The 20,726-nt window shown below is 48.1% G+C and overlaps 1 protein-coding gene across 1 annotated transcript; it reads left to right on the forward strand.

Moving 5' to 3' along the window:
- The first annotated feature begins 1,954 nt into the window (after positions 1-1,954).
- On the forward strand, positions 1,955-20,712 carry KEL (Kell metallo-endopeptidase (Kell blood group)). The gene is given in 18 exon segments (XM_029955188.1): positions 1,955-2,089; positions 2,347-2,509; positions 2,794-2,970; positions 4,670-4,794; positions 5,130-5,276; positions 8,008-8,151; positions 8,251-8,439; positions 8,683-8,831; positions 9,929-10,058; positions 15,870-15,980; positions 17,109-17,207; positions 17,434-17,511; positions 17,941-18,041; positions 18,216-18,326; positions 18,469-18,536; positions 18,748-18,917; positions 19,266-19,361; positions 20,437-20,712. Coding segments are annotated over 18 exon segments (2,355 nt in total). The 3' UTR covers positions 20,599-20,712.
- The last annotated feature ends 14 nt before the right edge of the window (positions 20,713-20,726 follow it).

A 20,726-nucleotide genomic window follows, 5' to 3' on the forward strand; every position in this document is an offset into this window, starting at 1 on the left:
TCCTAGAGAAACATCAGCCCAGAGGGCTTGGCTGGTACAAAAGGAGTGGGGAGGGAGCTAGAAGTTCAAGGTCATTATCTGAGGGAGGGGAGGTAACAGAGAAGGCACAATTCATTTGTATCCAAACAGACTGAAGACCTCTAAAACCTCGAGTCATCATTTTGGTCTCAAGAGGATTCCTCCAGCTGCCCGTACCCCCGGTCCCACTTCGTGCCACTGCCATCCCTAGTCTTCTGGTCATCCAGAAATAAACCCTGAAGCTCCTCTGTGACTGTTACACGTGCTGCCTCCTCCCTGACTTTATCACTTTCCAAGACTTTATTTCCTCCCATAAAATTTTTCCTTCCAAGTATTTACATCCCCTCTGTCGTCACCGTGGACTGAGCCTTCACTCATCACAGCTGCGCCACCGAAGTACCACTATGTCTCTTGCCTTTTGCCTGAGCAATCCGGACCCAGTACCACACCAGGTCTTCACAGTTAATATGTTCGCTGTGTCCAACTCCTCCTCAGGAGTCTCCAGTCCTCCTTTTGTAATGCCCGAAGCTCTGACTTCTCTTCATAAACTTCATGATGCCCCATAACATGGCCTCCATGGGCACATTAGCTTTGTTCTTCTTCCCTAACCATGGACCCACCCTTACCTCCATCCCAACAAAGGCACCATAGCACAGTGTCAAGACATACTGCCAAGGGGTCTCAAGTGTGACTCTCCAATTTTGCCTGGGATAGGACCACAAAGGGACAGAGGGGAAATGCCCTCTCAGAAATGTGCTCTCTGTGACCCCAGGTGAGACCTCAGTGTGGTATAGGAAGGAGGATTTCTGGCTTGGAATGCAAGTCATTCCTACAAATATTTATAAAGCATCTCACATGGATAAGAAAGAAAATGGGACACTGTCCCAGCCGCTAAAGATTTGCAATCACTAGGGAGGTGAAGGTGCCCATGGAAGAGAGTGCTGAGTGCCTCCTTCTTCTGCAGAAGCTATCAGACCCCGTGGTGGGGGCAAGGCAAACATTAGACTCGTTTTCTAGATGATGAAACTTTCTTACTTGCCTGAGAGTTTAAATGGCTTATTTATTCTCACAAGGCTAATAATTAGCTCATGGGGCGGGCTCTCCAGGTTTGTTGGCTTTTCTGTGCACTGCTCTCCCTGCAAACGGCAGAGTTATGACACGTCCTGAGAGCCATCAAGCATTCCCAGGAGCAGGAGGAATGGACCCAGAGCTGTGAGAGGTCATGAGGAAGGTGGCATTTACCTGAGCATCAAAGGATCCAGGAGATTTCAACCATAGGAGAAAGAAGAGAAGAAAGAATATTCCAGAAATAAAGAAACTCCATGAGCAAAGGCACAAAGCAGGACAAGAGGAGCCACCCAAGGGCAAAATTACTTTGGGAGTGAAGACTCCCTCCCTCCACCTCCCCTGAGAAGCTGAGATAAAGGAGAAGGAGGCCTGGGTGTCTCTGGGCTGATAAACAGACTCCACCCAGAGGCCAATAGCCTGGGTATATGGGGATGGGAAGGTCAAGTGGCAGAAGTTCCTCCTCTCCAGAACAGAGGAACTGAGGTGGGGGTAGGAGGGAGGCCATTTCTTGAACCCCACTTCTCAGATTCAGCACCTAGAGCAGAGCCAGGAAGAATTCTGGGAGCCAGAGAGGACTGACAGACGGCAAGTCCCCTAGAGAAAGCTGTTCCCCTCCGGGGTCAGATGCCTGTTGGGGGCTGGGGGGGGATGGTGTTTGAAAGCCCTGTCCCCATGGCAGAGGAGGAAATGGGAGGCTTGGAGAGCAGAAATGGAAAAGGAAAGGGAGATGTTAGGAGAGAGAGGAAAGTAGGGGTGCATCCAAGGGAGGGGCCATTCTGAAGCCCGTCTGGGAACACTGCCCTGGGATGATGGCGAGTGCATGAAGGGAAGCGTCAAAACCACCTAATAGACCTGCTATAACTCTTTAATGCACCCCTGTCCTGACCCAGCTTTTCTCCCTTCTCCCCTCCTCAGCTCAAGAGGGTGGAGACCAGAGTGGGGAAGAACCCGGCAGGGGGGAATGAGCCGGGCATGGAGAAGTGGGCCTTTCTTAAGGCAGGAGGTAAGTGCCATCTCTGACCTAGATGTGTGACCTCCCTTCCAACTCCAGCATCCCACACACCCTCACCCCTCACGCCTGCCTGGTCCTTACCCTGTGTGCACATCTCCCAGGGGCCAGAATTGGGTTGGGTTTAGGGAGAAGGAGGAGAATCATCTTTCTACAAGGGGCCCCTGGCACTAACTTTTTCTTTCTTTCTTCTCTTCTCCCCCTCCAATCCACCAACCCTCTCTCTCTTGCGGTGGCTTTTCACTTCCTAGTTCCCTGCACAGCAATCTCCAGTATCTCAAGTAGAGTGGCCACAGGAACCCCGTATAATGCCGGGGTTCCCCATCCGGCGGGTGCTAGTGGCTGGCCTGCTTTTCAGTCTGCTCCTTGGTTCTTCTGTGCTTTTCGTCTACATCTTCCGGAGCTGTGGCCCTAGTAAGCACAATCCTGGAATCCCCCAACCAAGTCAGCCCTCCTCATCAGGGGTGGACTCTGTGGCTTCATGCCCACTGACTCATTCACCTCCCCTCCTGCCTCACCCTCTAGTCCTCTCCCTCCTAATCCGGTCCCCTGGCTTCCATCAGGTGCTGTCCTCCTGGGGGTCCCTTCCCTTTTCCCCACCAGGCTGTCCTTTGCCTAGCTCCTCGGGGGAGCCCTGGCCCTTTCTCTCTCCTTCTCCCAGCTCTGAGCTCCCCCCCCCCCCCGCCCCAACCCGGCAGGGCCCTGCAGGACACAGGAGTGTTGGGATCTTCAGGCTCATTACCTGGCCTCCGGGAACACCAGTGTGGCCCCCTGCACCGACTTCTTCAGCTTTGCCTGTGGAGAGTCCAAAGGGACCCTTAGTTCCTTTCAGGCTCTTGCAGAGGAGAACAAGAGGAGACTTCAGAAAATACTGGGTGAGGCTCACTGGGTAGAAGATTCTCCATGCAAGTGAGTGGCCCTGACCCTAGAACTATCTTGCTGTTCCAGACCTGTGAGGTTGTGGCACAGCTGCTGGTTTGCTGCTCGGTCTCAGTAGCTACAACCTCAGGACCTCCTCCCCTCTCCTCTCGTGATCCCTGTCTTCATCTTTCCTTTGCCACTTGCCCACGACCTCTGCCCTCTCTTCAGGAGCCCCCTTTTGCTAAACTGCCCTTTCTCTGTTACTGTGCTTAAATCTTCCATTTCTCTCCCGAGACTGGGACCTCCCTCGCCAGGGGCCCTCAGCACCTGCTATACTAAAGTCCTGGTGTCCGCTGCCCCCAGCTCCGGCTATCTGCCAGCATCTTGGTCACTGTTAGCGCCTCCCTGGAGTCGCTCCCCGCCCCCTCCCTTGGATGCTGGTGTGCAAGCTCTAGGGAAGAAGTGAGGTGTTGGGGCTTGCTGGGAAGATGCTGCCATGCGGTGAGAAGGGATGGCATCTGGCTGTGTGCCAGGGAATGGATCCAGATGCAGAGGGCATGCTGCAAGAGGAGAGGGCCAACCTAAAGCCCTGGGGCACAGAAGTCACCTGCAGGCAGTAACTGTGGAGAAGACAGAAGAAATGAGAGTTAATCTCTGAGGGAGCAACTGAGGCCATCTGGGAGGTTGGAAGCGGGTCCCAGGAAGTTGGAGGATGATGTGAGGGTGTGAGGACAGGGAATAAGAACAAGTATGATAGGCACACATTTGCAGGGTAAGGGAGCCCAGGACATGTGACGGAGTCCACTGGAACTGGGGAGGAATGAAGGTATCCCTCTGCCCTCTTTGTGATGGAGAGGGAGTGGAGACAGGCATTCCCTGGAGGGGCTTCCGGTTCAGGCCAGGAGATGAAAGGAAAACATATGTTTAGGATAAAAGCTGTTGCTTCCTACAGAGTGAAAGGCAAGGGGGCTGCGTGGGTGGGAGGTGTCATATGGTGGGTGATTCCCATGCACAGGCATGTGGATTGTTGCCGTGTGTGTGTGTGTGTGTGTGTGAGATTCCCATGCACAGGCATGCGGATTGTTGCCGTGTGTGTGTGTGTGTGTGTGTGTGTGTGTGTGTGTGAGATTCCCATGCACAGGCATGTGGATTGTTGCCGTGTGTGTGTGTATGTGTGTGTGTGTGTATTTATGTGTGATTCCCAAGCACAGGCATGCAGATTATTGCCGTGTGTGTGTGTGTATGTATGTATGTGATTTCCATGCACAGGCATGTGGATTATTGCCGTGTGTGTGTGTGTGTGTGTGTGTGTGTGTGAGTGTGTGATTCCTGGGTCACCAGCCAGGGTCTGCACCTTGTTTCTTCTCCTTGCTAATACTGTCTGGATGAATTTTTTTGATTTGCCAAATGTTACCAATTTCTTCACTCACCTCTGTCCTGCCTTCCATTTGCACCCATAGGTGTTCCTAGGTGCTCCTATCTCTTCCTTTTCTCCCGTGTCTTTTCCTCCCCATTTGTCTTTCGTGTCTCCTTTGCTCTCCCGTCTTCCTCCCTGTGCTCACTCTCCCATCAGTCTGCCCAGCCCTCCCACCTTCTGACCTGTCCTCACCCCCATATTAACCCCCTTCCTTCCATTTCCCTGGAAGTCTTCCCTTCTGTCCCACCTTCCCTGCTCAGCTCTGCACCTCTAATTCTTACATGCTTCATTTCTAGAAGAGCCAGGTTCTCGGCACCTGGGCAGTGGGGAGGACAAAGTCTTCCAGTTCTACAGCTCCTGCCTGGATACAGATGCCATCGAAGCTGCGGGGGCTGCTCCCCTCAGACAAGTCATTGAGGCGGTGAGACCCAGGGCAGTTAGGATACGTAACACGTGGGACCAATGTATGCTCAGGGCTGCCCTCCCCCGCTTTTTTTCTAGAAAGGGAAGGGGGTGTCTCTTTCCTAGGCATCTCCAAGTTCCAGGAGGCAGATGGAAATGGCAGTACCTTCTGGAAGCATGAACACCCTAGGTGAGGGTAGAGAGAGGATAGAGGCGGAGCCAGCCCTGAAGGGCTCCAAGTGCTCAGAGTAGCAGTCAGGAAGTAGCAGCTGTCTGAGGAAGGGGAGGGGGAGGGGGAGGGACAAGTCCCCCAGGCCATCCCCCTCTGCTGAGCCCTGTCTCTCTGCTTCCCAGCTTGGAGGCTGGCGAATCTCCGGTAATTGGACTTCCTTAGACTTTAACCGAACCCTGAGCCTTCTGATGAGTCAGTATGGTTATTTCCCATTCTTCAGAGCCTATCTGCGACCTCATCCCAGCCTTCCACACAAGCCAGTCATTCAGGTGAGGGGTGCACCAACACACAGCAGGACCTGGGCCTGCCCTGACTTCCAACCTAGCATCTCCTAGAAGGTTACAGGCTGGACAGAGAGGACAATGGGCGACATAGATAAGATATCTATCTTGAGGGAAAATGAACAATGACAGGGACACTAGGTGAGATCAGAGAAGCAGCAGGAGAACCAGTCCTGTACGGATTGAAGGAGATCCTATCTTCCTTCCTCCTTATCTGGATTGCCCCCATAACCTCTTAATTAGCCCCCTCATCTCCAGTATTGTCCTCCTCTTATCTACTCTTCAGTTTTGCTGGAGGGACCTTTCTAAACCAAGAGCTAACTATACTATTATCTCTGTTTAAATACCTCCAGTGGCCTCTCTTAACCCCCACATCTCCAGCCTTATTTCCTGCCACATTCCTTGTCCCCCTTAAACTTCAAGCCAAGCTCCATCACTTCTAGCTTCAAACATATTCCTCTGTGCTTTGCATCCATGTCTCCCTTTGCTTGCAACACTAACTTTCCAGTGCCCCACATTCAGCCTGGAAAACTCTTACGTGTTTTTCAAATTTGGGGTTTGATTATTATCTCTTCCAGGAATTATTCACTGTCACCCTAGCTATGAGTTAGGGAGACCCCCTCTGTCCTCCCACCATCTCAAGCTCTCATCATTGAATACCGTGTTAAAGACCGCAAACCCCTTGAGAACAGGACCACACCTTATTCACCTCTGTTCCTCAGGACCTAGCACAGGGCTAGGCATCTAGAGGCCCACGGCAGGTGTTTGTTGGGCAAGTAAATAAATAAAAAATGTTGAAGGCATCAGTATTGTTGTAGGCAATGCACTGACATCTGTTTGGCCCCTGCCCTCAAAAAGTCCACAAAATTATATGGGGACGAATATATAAGAAAAGCTGTTAATCAGTATGAGACTCTCTAAAATTCAGTTCCAAAGGGTATGTTCAGGAACTTCACTGATGTGGTCTTTAGGAAGTAGTTAAGATCTGAAATGGTTAAGGAATGGCTCAGAGAGGGGAGAATGTGAGCTAAGCCTTGAAACATGGTTTGAATCACATAGGTGAAGGTGAAGCTAAGGGCATGAAAAGGACTTCAGGAAAGTCCTGAGCTAAGGCTGGAATGGTGTGACTCTTCTGTGGGGTCAGTGAGAAGGCTGGTTTGTTGAACAGAGGATTTGGGGTAGGGGTGAGGTGTGGTGAGAGATAAGAGAAGAGTAAGGCTGAAGATGTGAGGTTGGGCCTGATTGTTCCTGGCCTAAGAAGCCAGATGCAGGTGATTGCTTCTGACTTCATGGGAAAAATATGATGGCTATGCACTGAGCTTAAGCAGAGGGAGTGATTTTGGAGGTCAACCTGGAGGAGTTGAGGAATCTAGATGAGCAATTTGGAGGTTCTCAACTAAGATGATTATGGTAGAAAGTGAAAGGCCAGGCATGAAGATTTAGGCAACTTCATCCCAGTGGTGATGGTCCATGGTGCTTCTAAAGGACGTGGTGACTGATTGAACGTAAATGATGTAAATGCAGAAAATGAAGAAGTTAGAAAATGAGTTTTACCAGTTTTGATGTAGTGTGAGTGGGGGGAGGGTGGTTACCATCAACTGGACACTGGATGGACTCTGAGGATGGACTGCAAAGGGAGTACCTCAGTAAGGAGTCTGGGGGCAGGGAGGGGGTGTGAGAGCAGCATGCCTGTGCAACAGAGAGCAGGGGACGAGTGTTTCAGCAGGGGAGGGTCATTGTGGATTCTAGAGATTTCTGAGCTCAGAGAATGAGCAATGATACCACTGAGAACCTTCTAGAAGAGAGAGAGTATTGAAAACTGTTTTGGAAATTGACAGATTGTACAGGGTTTAAGAGGAAGGCAAGGAAGTTGGAACAAGGGCATGGATGACTTTTAGTTCATCAAAGTATGGACATAAAATGTGACAAAGGAGCCAAGTGAAAGATTTTTCAAGATAGGGTGAAGTATATATACCAAGGAGGGAGCGGGACATTGAAGTTGGAGTAGAAAAAGGCATAGTTTGGGAGCAAAGATAAGAACAGAATCAAGGACATGCCAGGACTAAGGTAGGGCAGGCAGGTGAGGTAAGTGAGCCACTCACCTGTGTGCAACATCAAAGAGGATACCAAAAACAGTAACCAAAATAAATATTTTTTTTTTAAATGAAAAGAAACAGAGCCAATGCAAAAATCCGTGATGAACAAAAAATATCAAATTTTTGTTCATTGTGGATTTTTTGGAAAAGAGGTCCTTCCCCCCTAAAATGGGCCAAAATTGTATTGCAGACTTAAAAAAGATCTATAATTTTTCTTCAAAATGGATAAAAAATACACTAGATTTTCAGGGGAAAAAATGTATGATGAACAAAGATTTGCTATTTCAGTCAGCATGGATTTTTAGCTTTGATTTTTATTTGAAAAATATCAATTAAGATATTTGTCTTGATTACTATTTTAAGTACCTTTCAAATTTTGCACCTGAGATGGTTTCCCCCTCCCTTAACTCTGGACCTGAACCTAGCACAGGGGATGGCTCCCTTCAGGACACAGATTAGTTGGCTTCTCCCTTAACGAGCCACCTAAAACTCGTTGAAGTACCCACCTTCTCCTCACATTTTCCATGTTTGTCTAGTATAAAGAGTATTCTTTTCCCCCATACCTCCAAACCCAGTCCCTTTCTTTCTCACTGTCCTCTCTCACACCTTCTCTGTGTCCTGAGGCTCTCTCCTGGGTACATTCCCCATCTCCCCACACCTGTCCTCTCCTCCCTCCATGCTCCCTACTTATCTCTTGTGTCTAGATAGACCAGCCAGAGTTTGATCTTCCCCTCAAGCAAGAGCAGGAACAGAAGATCTATGCTCAGGTAAGATAGCTCCACGAACAAAGGTCAGGCCCTGACCTCTGATGCTTGGAGAAAGGCCGAGGCCTCTGGTGGCTATGACAGAGGTTGCCCCTCCCCCAGATTGTGCGGGAATACCTGGCTTATCTGAATCGGCTGGGAACCTTGCTAGGAGGAGACCCAGCCAAGGTGCAAGAACTAGCCTTCCTGTCCATCTCCATGACCTCGCAGCTGTTTCAGTTTCTGAGGCCCCTGGAGCAGCGGCGGGCACAGGGAGAGCTCTTCAAGCTGGTTACTATTGACCAACTGCAGGTGCCTTGAACTGGGGACTGGAGGAAGATTGGCAGGAGGGTTTCTCTCCCAAACTTTCTGGATCTCCTGAAATCCTTTCTCCTCATCCCCTAATTCCTTTCCATCCCTAACTTTCCCAGCCCCATCCCTTCCCCCAACCACCCCTTTCCCCACTCCCTCTCAAGCCCTGAGGGAGAGGAAACTCCCTCTCTTGCCTCCTCTTCTCCTTTCCTGTCCCCCTCAGCCTTGTGTCCCTCCTCTAAGGAAATGGCCCCTGCCATCGACTGGTTATCCTGCTTGCAAGCGACATTCACGCCAATGTCCCTCAGCCCCTCCCAGCACCTCGTAGTCCATGACCTGGAGTATTTGAAAAACATGTCTCAGCTGGTGGAAGAGAAGCTGTTGAAAGACAGGTTTGCCTCAGGTGGGACTGGGGGAGGATGAGGGCAATGAAAAGAATCAGAGGACCTGGAGGCCTCAGGGACAAATGAGATTGTCGAAACTTCATGTTGGTAAGGTCTTCCCAGGAAGATGGAAGAGATCCTCAGAAATCTGAGGGCAGAGAATGGTTGGTATGAATGGCCCAAGAGGAAATGGAGGCAACAAGTATGAGAGGCTTGAAGGGTGTGGGGAAAGGAAAGCACACATGAAATGAGGGATTCGGGTACCCAACAAGACACAGGGTTTCCTGGGAGGAGAACCCAACCTTTGAAGAGCCTCTAAGCTATAGGAGATGCTGGAAGGCCAGTCACTAGGGACAGCTCAGGCATGCATGTCTTGTCAGCAGCTGGGGAGGGGTAGGAGGTGGAGGCCCATGAGGCCAGTGGAGGGAGGAGGTGAAGGCAGGGGGTTCTCTTGGGGGAGAGCTGGAGAAGAGGCCATTTCTCAGCTGGGAGAGGACCCTGAGGCCCTTGCAGGTGAGACTCTGTTGCGCTGTCTGCCATCCCCACTACCCACGTGGCCACTGCCTGAAGACAGGGTCTTCCTTCCTGGGACTCGGGCTTAGGACCCTTCTGCATAGTACCTCAGGGGCAGCACATCTAGAAATTATTTTTGAAGGAAGCAAAGGACCATTCTTTTGGGTGTGAACAGGTTTATGTAAAGCTACAAATCAGACCTGGTGAGAGTTGCCTGCAAGGCAGAGGAAGGTCTGAGGTCCCAGCTTTGTTGTGCTTAGAAGATACATCTTAAGGTGAGCTGAGATTTCTTGGTGGTGGAAGTAGATGAATCTGTTTTGTTATGTTTTTTAAGTTTAGTCTTCATCTAGCTCAGATCCTTCACTCCCTGTGTCTTGAGAAGTCACTTTTGCATCTAGTTTCTTCTATTACCATTCCCCAACTCACACCAAGAAAAGCTCTTCTTGACTTGTTCCAAGTCAAGCCATTATTGTCTATAGATACAGAAGAGAAGGGGCTTCCCTGAAGAGTATCCATAACTACACAAGGGGAGGCTGTCCTTGAGGCACCTCAAGTGCCCCAAGTGTATGTGTGGGTCTCTTTTCCCTCCACAGAGACTTTCTGCAGAGCCACATGATCTTGGGACTGGTGGGGACCCTCTCTCCAGCCCTGGACAGCAAGTTCCAGGAGGCACGAAGATTGCTGATCCAGAAACTGCGGGAGCTGACCCAACGACCACCCATGGTGAGGAGGGAAGGGAGGAATTTCCCCAGATTGGGTGCTAATGGAGCATCTGCCCTTTGGAGGGATAAATGTTGGTGTGCCTCTCCAAGGGAGAGGGTGTGGGGGCAGATGCCGTTCAATGTCTGGGTTTCCCATAGAAGCAGACAGGTTGGGCATACAGTGCTTATGTTGAGAACTGAGATGTCAGGTACCAGACCTTTCCACACACATCTGGCTACTTTCACAGCCCTTCGCTAAATATTCAAGTTTAAATATAAAACTTCAAAATTATCAGCAATTGCTTTTCCTTTGCCATGACCTTTAAACTATTTGCCTAGTTAGTTATCCAGAACTCTGTGATTTAAGGACCTAAAGGTTGGGATTCATTGGGATGCAAGACATGACTAGCAAGGGGTGGCCTTTCCTCTGTCTAGGTGATTCCAGTGTTTGAAGTTCAAAGGTGCTTCCCAAAGAGTTCATCTCTAAAATCTAGTGAGATCTGTGGGGCCATAGCACGGGCTTTGTGGTGCAGAGTTCAATATATCTGAGGTGGTAGTTGTGTGCCGTACACACTAACCAAACTCTACTGTTTCATATAAGATTTGGAGACACTCTTTGACCAAGAACTTTGAAACCCTATTTTGGACACATCCAAATGCAAGTGAAGGCATCTAGAATATTAGATATGCTCCAACCTCAGTAAAGGCCTCAGTGTAGTCTTGAAAACCACAGAGTTTTTTTCCCTTAGTAATTTGGGGACCATTTCTATGTTTTGGAGAAACTCACTACTTTGACAACTTGAAATAGCTGTGGAATTCAGAAAGGGTAAATGGGTATATAGGGAGTAGACATAGTTATTGAGTATCGAGAGTGAGACATTTTTTATAGGTTCTTTTTTACATTAAATTAAAATATTCAATAATTTTAAAAAATTTATTTATTTATTTTTAGAGAGAGAAAGAGATAGCATGAGGGGGAGTGCAGAAAGGGAGGGAGGGAGAAAGGGAGAGATAATTCCAAGCAAGTTCCACACCGCCAGCACAGAGCCTGACACAGGGCTTGAACTTGAGCCAAAACCAAGAGTGGAAAGCTTAACCGACCCAGGCACCCCAAGGTTCTTTATATTTTTTAATGTTTATTTATTTGGGGGGAGGAGGGGCAAAGAGAGAGGAAGAACAGGAATCCCAAGCAGGCTTCTTACTGTCAGTGAAGAGCCTGATGTGGGGCTCAAACTAACTGGGGTTCGAATTCACAAACCATGAGATCATGACCAGAGATGAACCAGAGATGAAATCAAGAGCCAGATGCTAATCAACTGAGTCAGCCAGATGCCCCAGGAGTGAGACATTTTTCTAAACCCTTTAGATAGATATGAACTGAATAAGTCCTCAGAAGAATTTCTTGAGGAAGGCACATCATAAAACATGATGGGGAAATTAAGGGACAAAGGCTAACGAACTCGCTCAAGGTATTATAGCCAGTAAATTGGTAAAGCTGGGATTTGAATTCTGCAGTCTGGTCTGTGTGCTTAATCCTTTTGCTAAGAAACAAACAAACAAACAAAACAACAATAAAACACTCTTTTTTAGGACTTTCTCTCAGGTTGGCAAGTCCCCAAGAAGCTTCTGCCCTACTTTTCTCTTGACACCGCTGAAGCTGACAAAGCTCCAGCTGCTCTTCGTCAGCAGTACTACAAAATCCCTGTCAACCAATAGCTTCCTGTCAATCCCACAACCACAGTCTGATGGCACTTCTTGACGGACATAAATGCCAATGTCAAATTCACATTTAAAGAACTTAAACATCCCACAAATTGCTATAGTTGTCATCTTCTGTATACTTATATACATCTGTTATATCTATTCTATCCATCCTTATATGGCCATTAGGATTTGTAGTTATCTTTGAGCTTGAAAACTGAGTCAAGTTCTACCAACAAATAGAATAACAGCTGTCACTGTAGGTCAGGCACTGCATGGAACACTTAGTGTGGATGATTTTATTTAATCCTCCAGAAACACTCTGATGTCCTCAGAAAGGGCAAGTGACTTTCCCCAGACCACACAGCTCGTAACTGAAGGATCAGATTCCAAAACAGATCTGTCCTGCTCATGAAGCCATGTTGTTAATTACATGCTATGCAGGATTGAGAAATGAGCGGGTAGGAAAACAGAAAATGAGTTTAAAGATTCTTTCTACAAAGGTCAAGATAGTAAATACTTTTGGTTTCATGGCCCATTATGGTCTGTGTTGCAACCACCAGCTCCGTCCTTACAGCAAAAAAGCAGCTGCATGTGGACTGAATGAATGGGGGTAGGTGCATTCCCAAAAGACTCTGGCTTATACAACAAATGCTTGGAGTTCCCAAGAGGAGAGCTGAGGGAGGGTTTGGATGGCAGTGTCCGATTGATTATTGTTCAGGAGGTGGGACAGAGGCAGTTGCCTAGAGAGTTTAAAGGGTTTTCTGGAGGGGCGCCTGGGTGGCTCAGTCTGTTGAGCGTCAGACTTTGGCTCAGGTCATGATCTTGTGGTCCATGAGTTCGAGCCCTGAATTGTGCTCTGAGCTGTTAGCTCAGAATACCACATGAACAAAAGACAGAAGTCCCTGCCCTCAGACACTTATATACTGATGAAGGAAGAAAGACAATGAACTAAGTAAATAAAATAAGTTAGGGGGTGATTAATGGTACGGAGAAACACTTTAGAGAGAAGGCATACTAGGTGGGGAGTGCGTACGGGCTGGTCAGGCAAGCTCATGTGGACTTGGAGTCATTGATCTCTAATGTTTCTTTATGATTCAGCCAGTTACAAAGCCACACAAATTATACTATCTTCCAACACAAATTTCACCATCTAATTCACAAGGACTCAATCTGCGATTTTATCAAATGCCTCCACAAAACCAATGCCAACACAGTGAGGGAGTACATTAAGATTTACAGAATGCTCTAGATGCCCTGTTTCACCTGATCTCCTGAGCAGTGCTGCCAGGGAGGTAGAACAGGTATTACACTCATGGTGACAGTTTGCATGGTTGAAATGCAGGAGTTTAAGTTAATAACCCACATTTGGTAAATGCTGAATTCTCTGTTCAGAGGTAGTATTTGGTAGCTCCTTGAGGATGAATCTGACCAATAGATGTGTTTTCTTGGCCTTCAAGCTTTTTATAAACTTTTAGTTAATCACCAACAGTCAAAAATTAGGAGATGGCCCGCTGTTTGTCACATTTTCAGAGTGTGAGTGTGTGTGTGTGTGTGTGTGCGTGTGTGTGTGTGTGTGTGGTAAATGGGAAACTTGGGCAGCACAAGACCAGGCTTCTCCAGGGGTCATTAGTGACTGGGGCTGAGAGACGCAGCCATTCAGCTTGGCTGTGCTGTGCTGGTTGGCCCTGGCCCTTCCATGCCCCATGGGTCTGATGTGGCTGCTTCTCTTCTGTCACCACATGGGCCCTACCTGAGTTCATTACTTCAGCTCTCTTGGATTATCCTGGTTTGATGAAGCTTTTAACCAGAAAAAATATTATTTCGGCATTATTTGTCCTCAGTGATCCCCAGAGGTCCCTTAGTAGTTACATACTATTTTCCAAGTGTTCAAAAATGGTCGGTTCAATGACTCATTCTAAAATTTTCTTTAAAAATTAACATTAAGGATTCCTGGATGGCCTGTAGTCTCCAAAATCTCTTTCCCTCTATGGCAATTTAAGAAAATGTTTTTTTCCTCCAGATGCCTGGATTTTTTTCTGATTTCTGTTATTTCTTAAAGTGTTATTATTTATGGTTCTGAGCTTGTATCTACAACTTTTCTTCTATTCCCTAAAATTAATCTACTGGGTCTCAATATCTTGGATTTGAAGTATTTCTTTCATCTTTTATATTTTGGCAATGATTTTCCACTATATTTCTTTTTCTCTATTTTTAATATATATGGTATGCTCTGTCATTCCGTTTCTTGAGAGACAGCTCAGATTCTCATAACCTTCAGTAGATGATTATTTAACCTGTCAAACTCCACCCCTGAGAACACCATTTATTTATAGATTCTGGAAGTTATTTTCCTGCTCATGGGAGATGTGACCCAGCACAACTGTGACCAAAAGAATCCCAGAGTTTCACAGGGGTTAGCAACAGGTAGTCTGAGGTGGCATCTATGTTCTCCAGGAATCAGATTAGATAGAGTCTGCCATGGCCTAGGCTATGTGCACAGTCACAGAGGAGGCAAAAGCTTTTGGAGAAATGGGTGGGCATTTCTCCAAAAGGGATCAGGAAACAGCTCAAGAACAGGAGGTGTGGAAAGGGCAGGCAGATGACACTACCAAGCTCAAAGATGGTGTGTTTGCTGCTGCTCTGACGGTAGCCACTGCCTCCAACCCCAACAGCTTGATGAAAGGCAGTCTTGAATCCACGCCTGTCATCAGGAGGCCTGTGGGAGATGGAAAGACACTGAAGGTGGCCAGCAGAGCCTGCCCTGGACCCAGTCATGGCTATCAGATCCACATTTCCTTTCACTTCATCTTTGCCTTTCATGGTTGTATTTTAGAGCTGCAACTAATAACTATAGAAAGCATCTGAGTCCTTATCCTCATAAGAGGAGAAGGTCCTTAAGATTTCACAATGAGGGCACAAGAAAACAAAGAAGCCTCCAAAATGGTAAATGTCCTAACAGACAGAGGCCTGGGAGCTCCTTCTTCCCTATGACAATACTGACCTTCCCTTTCTGTTTCTTCTCTCATGAGAAGCTCCATAAACTCTCTCTAATTTTGGCACCAGAAAGCATGGGAGCAGCCTAACTACCTTCCCTGTGAGGAGATCTGTGGGGAGTAAATAAGTTACAGGAATGGAGTCTTGTGATTTCCTCCCACTTAACCCAAATTAGCATGTTAGCTGTGTTTTCACGGTCCCGGCTCAGCTCCCCCTCGGGCCGGCGCTCTCACCCTCAGCCCCTTGGACGTGTTTCTCTGTGTGTCTTGTGTAATCTCTGGGCCCCCTTTATGGTCAACTCCTCAAAGCCATCCAAGCCCACTGCAAACAACCCCCCCCCCAGCATCTCTCTCTTGTGTTGCTTATTTTCTCTGTCCCTGTGCTAAAAACACCCCATTTGCCCAAGGCCCTACTGAAGTTTTGTCTAACTCTCTCTCTGCCTTTGAAGTTGACAGTGTCCCTCATCTCATCCTATTTTCCCTGATTTGATCCAAAGTTTCTTAGCTCTCTGAATTCACGTTTAGTCTTTTCTTTTGTTTCCTTCTCCTACCAAACAGTATGGCATCTAAAACCCATTTTCACTCTGGCCATTTTCTTCTTTATAAGACGAGATCCTACCATATCATCCATGATAACCATTTGGAGAGTCAGGGAAGGTGGCAGAAAAGGAGAGAGGAGTTACCTTCTCCAGTTTCCATTTTAGATAAGGAAACATGGGAGGGCGGCTGCCATCGCTGGGCTACCAGTGTACCACATGTGGCAGGTGGGGATGGAGTGGCCAACAGACCTGTTATGGTAAGAGGTTTGGTATGTAGTCTTTTCCTATCCAGGAGTCTTTATGTTCTCTAGAAGAATGCCTCAGAGAGGACTTGCTTTCAATTCAACAGTCAATAAATAAGGATGATTTGCCCAATCAAGTCTCATGAGACTAATACTGGAGGACATAAACCCCTTTTTACCAAGGAGCAATAGCCCTATGTGAATCACCAAAAGGGAAAATGAAGTAAAGACAAACCCAGAAAGACCAGGAAAGAGAGCATCCTCTGGGAGTAAAAATCTAGAAGAGATTGGCCTGGAGAGATGAATGAGGAAGAACATTTGATGAGAGCCATTCATTCCGGCTTTGTCTCTGCAGCCCATCAGCCCTCGATGGATGAAGTGTGTGGAGGAGACGGGAGCCTTCTTTGAGCCTACCCTGGCAGGCTTGTTTATTCATGAGGCCTTCAGCCCGGAAACCCAACGTGCTGTATGTGAGGGCTCTTCCCCAGCCCATGTCTCTCTACCCCTTCCCTCCCCAACCATTCTCTCCTAATTCTATTCACTGTGCCCTTCTCGATGGTCTGCATGGTCATGGGGGTGGACAGGTGTCAGGCAGTCACAGAGAGGAAGAGTACGCTATGAGAGAGATGCCAAAGGAGGCCATTCTGGGTCCTTAGGATGTGCCTAGTTTTGCTATGAGACACAACTGCACGCAACATGCACGATTTGGACAAGTTACCCAACTTCCCTGCTCTTATGCTTCTTTAACCATAAAATGATAAAATTAAACTCTGTGGACTCTATGGTTACTCCCTGTTTATCTATGATTTTTTAACAACACAGGAAATGGTATGAGAATGGAATGGTATCATCTTAAGAAGTGCAAGTAAATGAGTACTGAGTAGTCTTTGAGTGCCTACTATGTGGCTAACACTCTTGTAAGTACTTGGAATGAATGACTTTAATTCCTAGTATCATCCTAATGTTAGAGAAGATAGAAATGAAGCACAGAGAGGTTAAGTAACTTCTCCAAAAGGTAGTCAGGATTTGAACTCAGGCTTTGAATATTGTCATCCATTTTCCTCTATCAAGAAAGGACACAAACAAGATGGTAGGTGTCTGGGGAAGCAGTAAGAAGCTGGGAAAACTTCAGCTTGTTAGAAAGCTGAAAAGCACAGAAATATGGAGAGAGGAAATGCATGCTTTAATAAAGAGAGTATGAGGACAAGGACCCTCAAGAGCAGAGAAAGGAATGATGGTCCTCTTCCTTTGATTCTGAGTGGATTGTCTGTCCAAGGGTAAGGACAGCATCTCCCTCCCCTGGTAGACTGAGATCTCCCCATGGAAAGGAACTATCCCCTCTGTGGACACTCAGGACTGACCAGCTCCCACCTTCTCTTTCTGTGCTTGGCACCTCCTTTCTGTCTCCACAGATTTCTCTGCCCTGGGTTTCCAGTCACCTAGTAAATATTACTTTCCGCTTTCTCTCTCTCTTGGAGATCTTCCCCCTTCTCTGGTAGCTCCTTGGGGCCAAGGCCCTTCTTAGAGCCCAGTGGGTAGGACCCCAGACCAAGGCTGCCCCTGATCCTGTGTCTCTATCCGGGCCCCTTCACAGGCCATGGAACTATTGACTGATATCAAGGATGCCCTCATCACACGCCTCAGGAGTGTTCCCTGGATGGATGAGAAGACCCGAAAAAGGGCCCAGGATAGGGTAAGTCCAGGAGTGAGAGACAGGAGTTGAGTTTGGGGTCCAGAGATCACAGCAATAGAAGGAGAATGTAAAGGCACAAGAACACATAGCAGCTGTAAACACCAGTATACCACACACACATCCTGGTGAAAATGTAAAAGGTGGGACCAAGGCAGTGAACATGAGAAATTTCCTCCAATAGACGTGGGGTAGCTAGGTTTCTTCTACCTTTTGTGTCTCTCCCCAGGTCACCCAACTGCAGGTGAAGATGGGGGCCCCAGAATGGGCCCTGAAGCTATCACTGGACAGACAGGCATACAGCGATGTGAGTCCCTGCCCTTGCCGACTTCTTATTAGTCCTCAGCTTCTCCTCAGCCCGCTGACCCACCTGAGTAGCAATCTGCTTACACTGGGCTATCCTAACTGACCCCTTCCTTGCCCTGGTGTTGGCTGGGTTTTATGGGTGAATATCCACACTGTGGGTCTTGCCAGCAGAAGAACAGAACCTTTCAGGTCACGATAGGTGTGTGTGCACATATGCATTCTTGGGACTTGCCTGAGTGTGTTTATCTGTGTGCTGATGCATATGAAAGGTGCCTGTACCGACATGGTGTCATTGTGCTGCTTTCCACTGTACTATGGAGGTCTGTATGTTGGGGCTTATCCATCTGTGTTCAAATGTACCCATTGGGGTATGTCAGTGTGCACCCATATTTGTCTCTGTGTATTCGAGTCACCTCCTGCCTCCTCCCAGATACAGCTTGGACCCAGCTACCTGCAGTCCTTCCTGAGCTGTGTCCGATCTCTCCGAGCTAGAACTGTCCAAAGCTTCTTGAAGTCTTTACCCCAGCACAGGTATGGGAGCAAGGGAGACACAGACACTACATCCCAGAGATGCCCATTCAAGATTAGCAGCAAAGAAAGCTGGGGGCCTGGGGTAACAGTGACAGTAGTTGGGAGGGACTTCATATGTCTGGTGGGCGGGACCATACATGCTGGAGCTGGTATTCATATGTGCTATTCCCATAGGTGGCAGGTGTCCACCTGGGGGGTCAATGCTTACTATTCAATATCTGACCATGTGGTGGTCTTCCCAGCCGGACTCCTCCAACCTCCATTCTTCCACCCTGGCTACCCCAGGTAGGGGCCATTATATGAGGGTGGGCAGGGGATTTCCCAAGTGCGACAAACAGACATTATGATGGATAGGGTTTGTGGTTGGAGAACTGGGGTCAAAAGCTTTGAAGGACTCTGGGAGTAAGACAACCCTTTGTCTCCACAGAGCTGTGAACTTTGGCGCTGCTGGCAGCATTATGGCCCATGAACTGCTGCACATCTTCTACCAGCTGTGTGGGTAACAGTGGCCATTGGGAGGTGGGATTATTGGGAAGTCAGGTCAAGGCCCTAAAAGAGGCCACAGGAGGAGAAAGGGAGGGTTCCAGATGGCACAGTTACATATCTTTAGCAATTTTTGGTGGGCTAGCCCAGTCTGTGGTACCCCCTCCTCTTCATCCTTACTCCATGCCTCACCATTTCTTTCCCTTGCCCTGTTTCCAAACAGTACTTCCTGGGGGCTGCCCAGCCTGTGACACCCATGTCCTACAGGAGGCACTGCTGTGCCTGAGACGTCACTATGAATCCATTCCATTACCCAGTGGACTCTCTTTCAATGGCTCTTGGACATTACTGGAGAATGCTGCTGACATTGGGGGACTGGCCATTGCACTGCAGGTAACTCCTATCCCAAGGGCCAGGATCTACTGAGAGCCATTCTGTCTTCACAGTTTTTCCTTCTACCATCCCTTGTGCAAACATAGTTGTAAAGCCTCCTGCCCTTCACACTCCCACTGAGCAGATGGCAGTTTGGGAATCCTTCTCTGACCCTACAGATTCCTCTTTTCTAGGCTATCCATAGATCTCACAAGAACATTTTTTCCCATGACTCAGACCAGTGCATCTGCAGAACTTGGACAAAAGGGTCATGAACTGTTTTTCAGTATTATGTGTAGGGCATCAGACTTCCATGTGGCCATGGGTCTAGAGTCTAAAGGTTATTTGTCTCCCCACCCCCATATCCAGGCATACAACAAGAGGCCATTATGGAACCATGGAGAGGCCATCCTGCCCAACCTGGACCTCAGCCCTCAACAGCTCTTCTTCCGAAGCTATGCCCAGGTAGGCAACGGCCACCTCCCTCCCCGGCTTGCTCCATGTCAGATAAGTACCCTATTGCTAGTGCTTAAAGAGAGGCTCCTCCTTGAAACACCTTCCCCCAAACAGCCCCAACCCTCTGCCACAGATGTTCCTGCTGTCATGTTGTCATATATGCCCATTGGGACTATCTTTTCATATTGCTATAAATTCTACCAAATTCAGCACCCTCTTCAAAAAAAGAAAAAAAAACCCACTACTTCCAAATCCCTCTCTGAGATGAGTCTTCTTTCATTTCTCCTCAAAAATGAGCCTTCAACAGATTGTCTATAGACCACATTCCTTGATGGAGACCTCACCCCCAGGCGTGACCCCACCTGAGTGCCACATGCTCCCTCAACAGACATTATCCCCAGTTCTTCAGTAAATCCCCTCAGGGTGCCTGGGTGGCTCAGTCGGTTGAGTGTCTGACTCTTGACATCAGCTCTGGTCATGATCCCAGGGTCATGAGATTGAGCACCAGAACAGAGCTCACTTAAGATTCTCTTTCTCTCTCTCCCTCACCCTCATCCTCTCTAAAAAATAAGACTCCCTCACAGAGTTCTTAAAATAAACCCTACTTCCCCACCTTTCAGTCATTTACAAATGGTCTGATAACACAGTCTGATAACACAGTCATACATATCCTGCCAGATAAATGGTCTATTAATGGCTCAGTTGGTTAAGCGTAGGTCTTTGGCTTAGGTCTTTGGCTTAGGTCATAATCTTGCAGTTTGTGAGTTCGAGCCTTGCATTGGGCTCTGTGCTAGACAGTATGGAACCTGCTTGGGATTCTCTCTCTCTGCCTCTGACCTGCTCGCTCTCGCTCTCGCTTGCTCGCTCTCTCTCTCTCTCTCTCTCTCTCTCTCTCTCTCTCCCTCTCTCTCAAATAAACTTATAAAACAATAAATGACCTACAAATGTGTGCCCCTATCTCTGCTCTCATCTGCTTTCCCCAGTCACCACCCTGGCACCAGGTCTGCCTCCTCCTCCTGACCCTGATATACCCTACTACTCTGCTCTTCTCCTTACCCTGCGTGGACCTCTCTTTCTCCCACAGGTGATGTGTAGGGATCCCGGCACTCTGGAACCCCAGGATCCTCACAGCCCTCCCATGCTTCGAGTACATGGGCCCTTCAGCAATGCCAGAGACTTTGCCAGACATTTCCACTGTCCACGTGGTGCCCTCCTGAACCCTTCCAGCCGCTGCCGGCTCTGGTAACCTGGCTACCACAGAGACTTCAATTCCGATGTAACAACACCTCCCTGCCCCATCCACGGAATCAGGCACTATCTCCTTTCCCTTTCCCTTCCAAAAATAAAAGCTGGCACTTGGCTTTGGCTATCCAG

This window comes from Suricata suricatta, chromosome 2 (assembly GCF_006229205.1).
Source record: "Suricata suricatta isolate VVHF042 chromosome 2, meerkat_22Aug2017_6uvM2_HiC, whole genome shotgun sequence".
Taxonomy (NCBI): Eukaryota; Metazoa; Chordata; class Mammalia; order Carnivora; family Herpestidae; genus Suricata; species Suricata suricatta.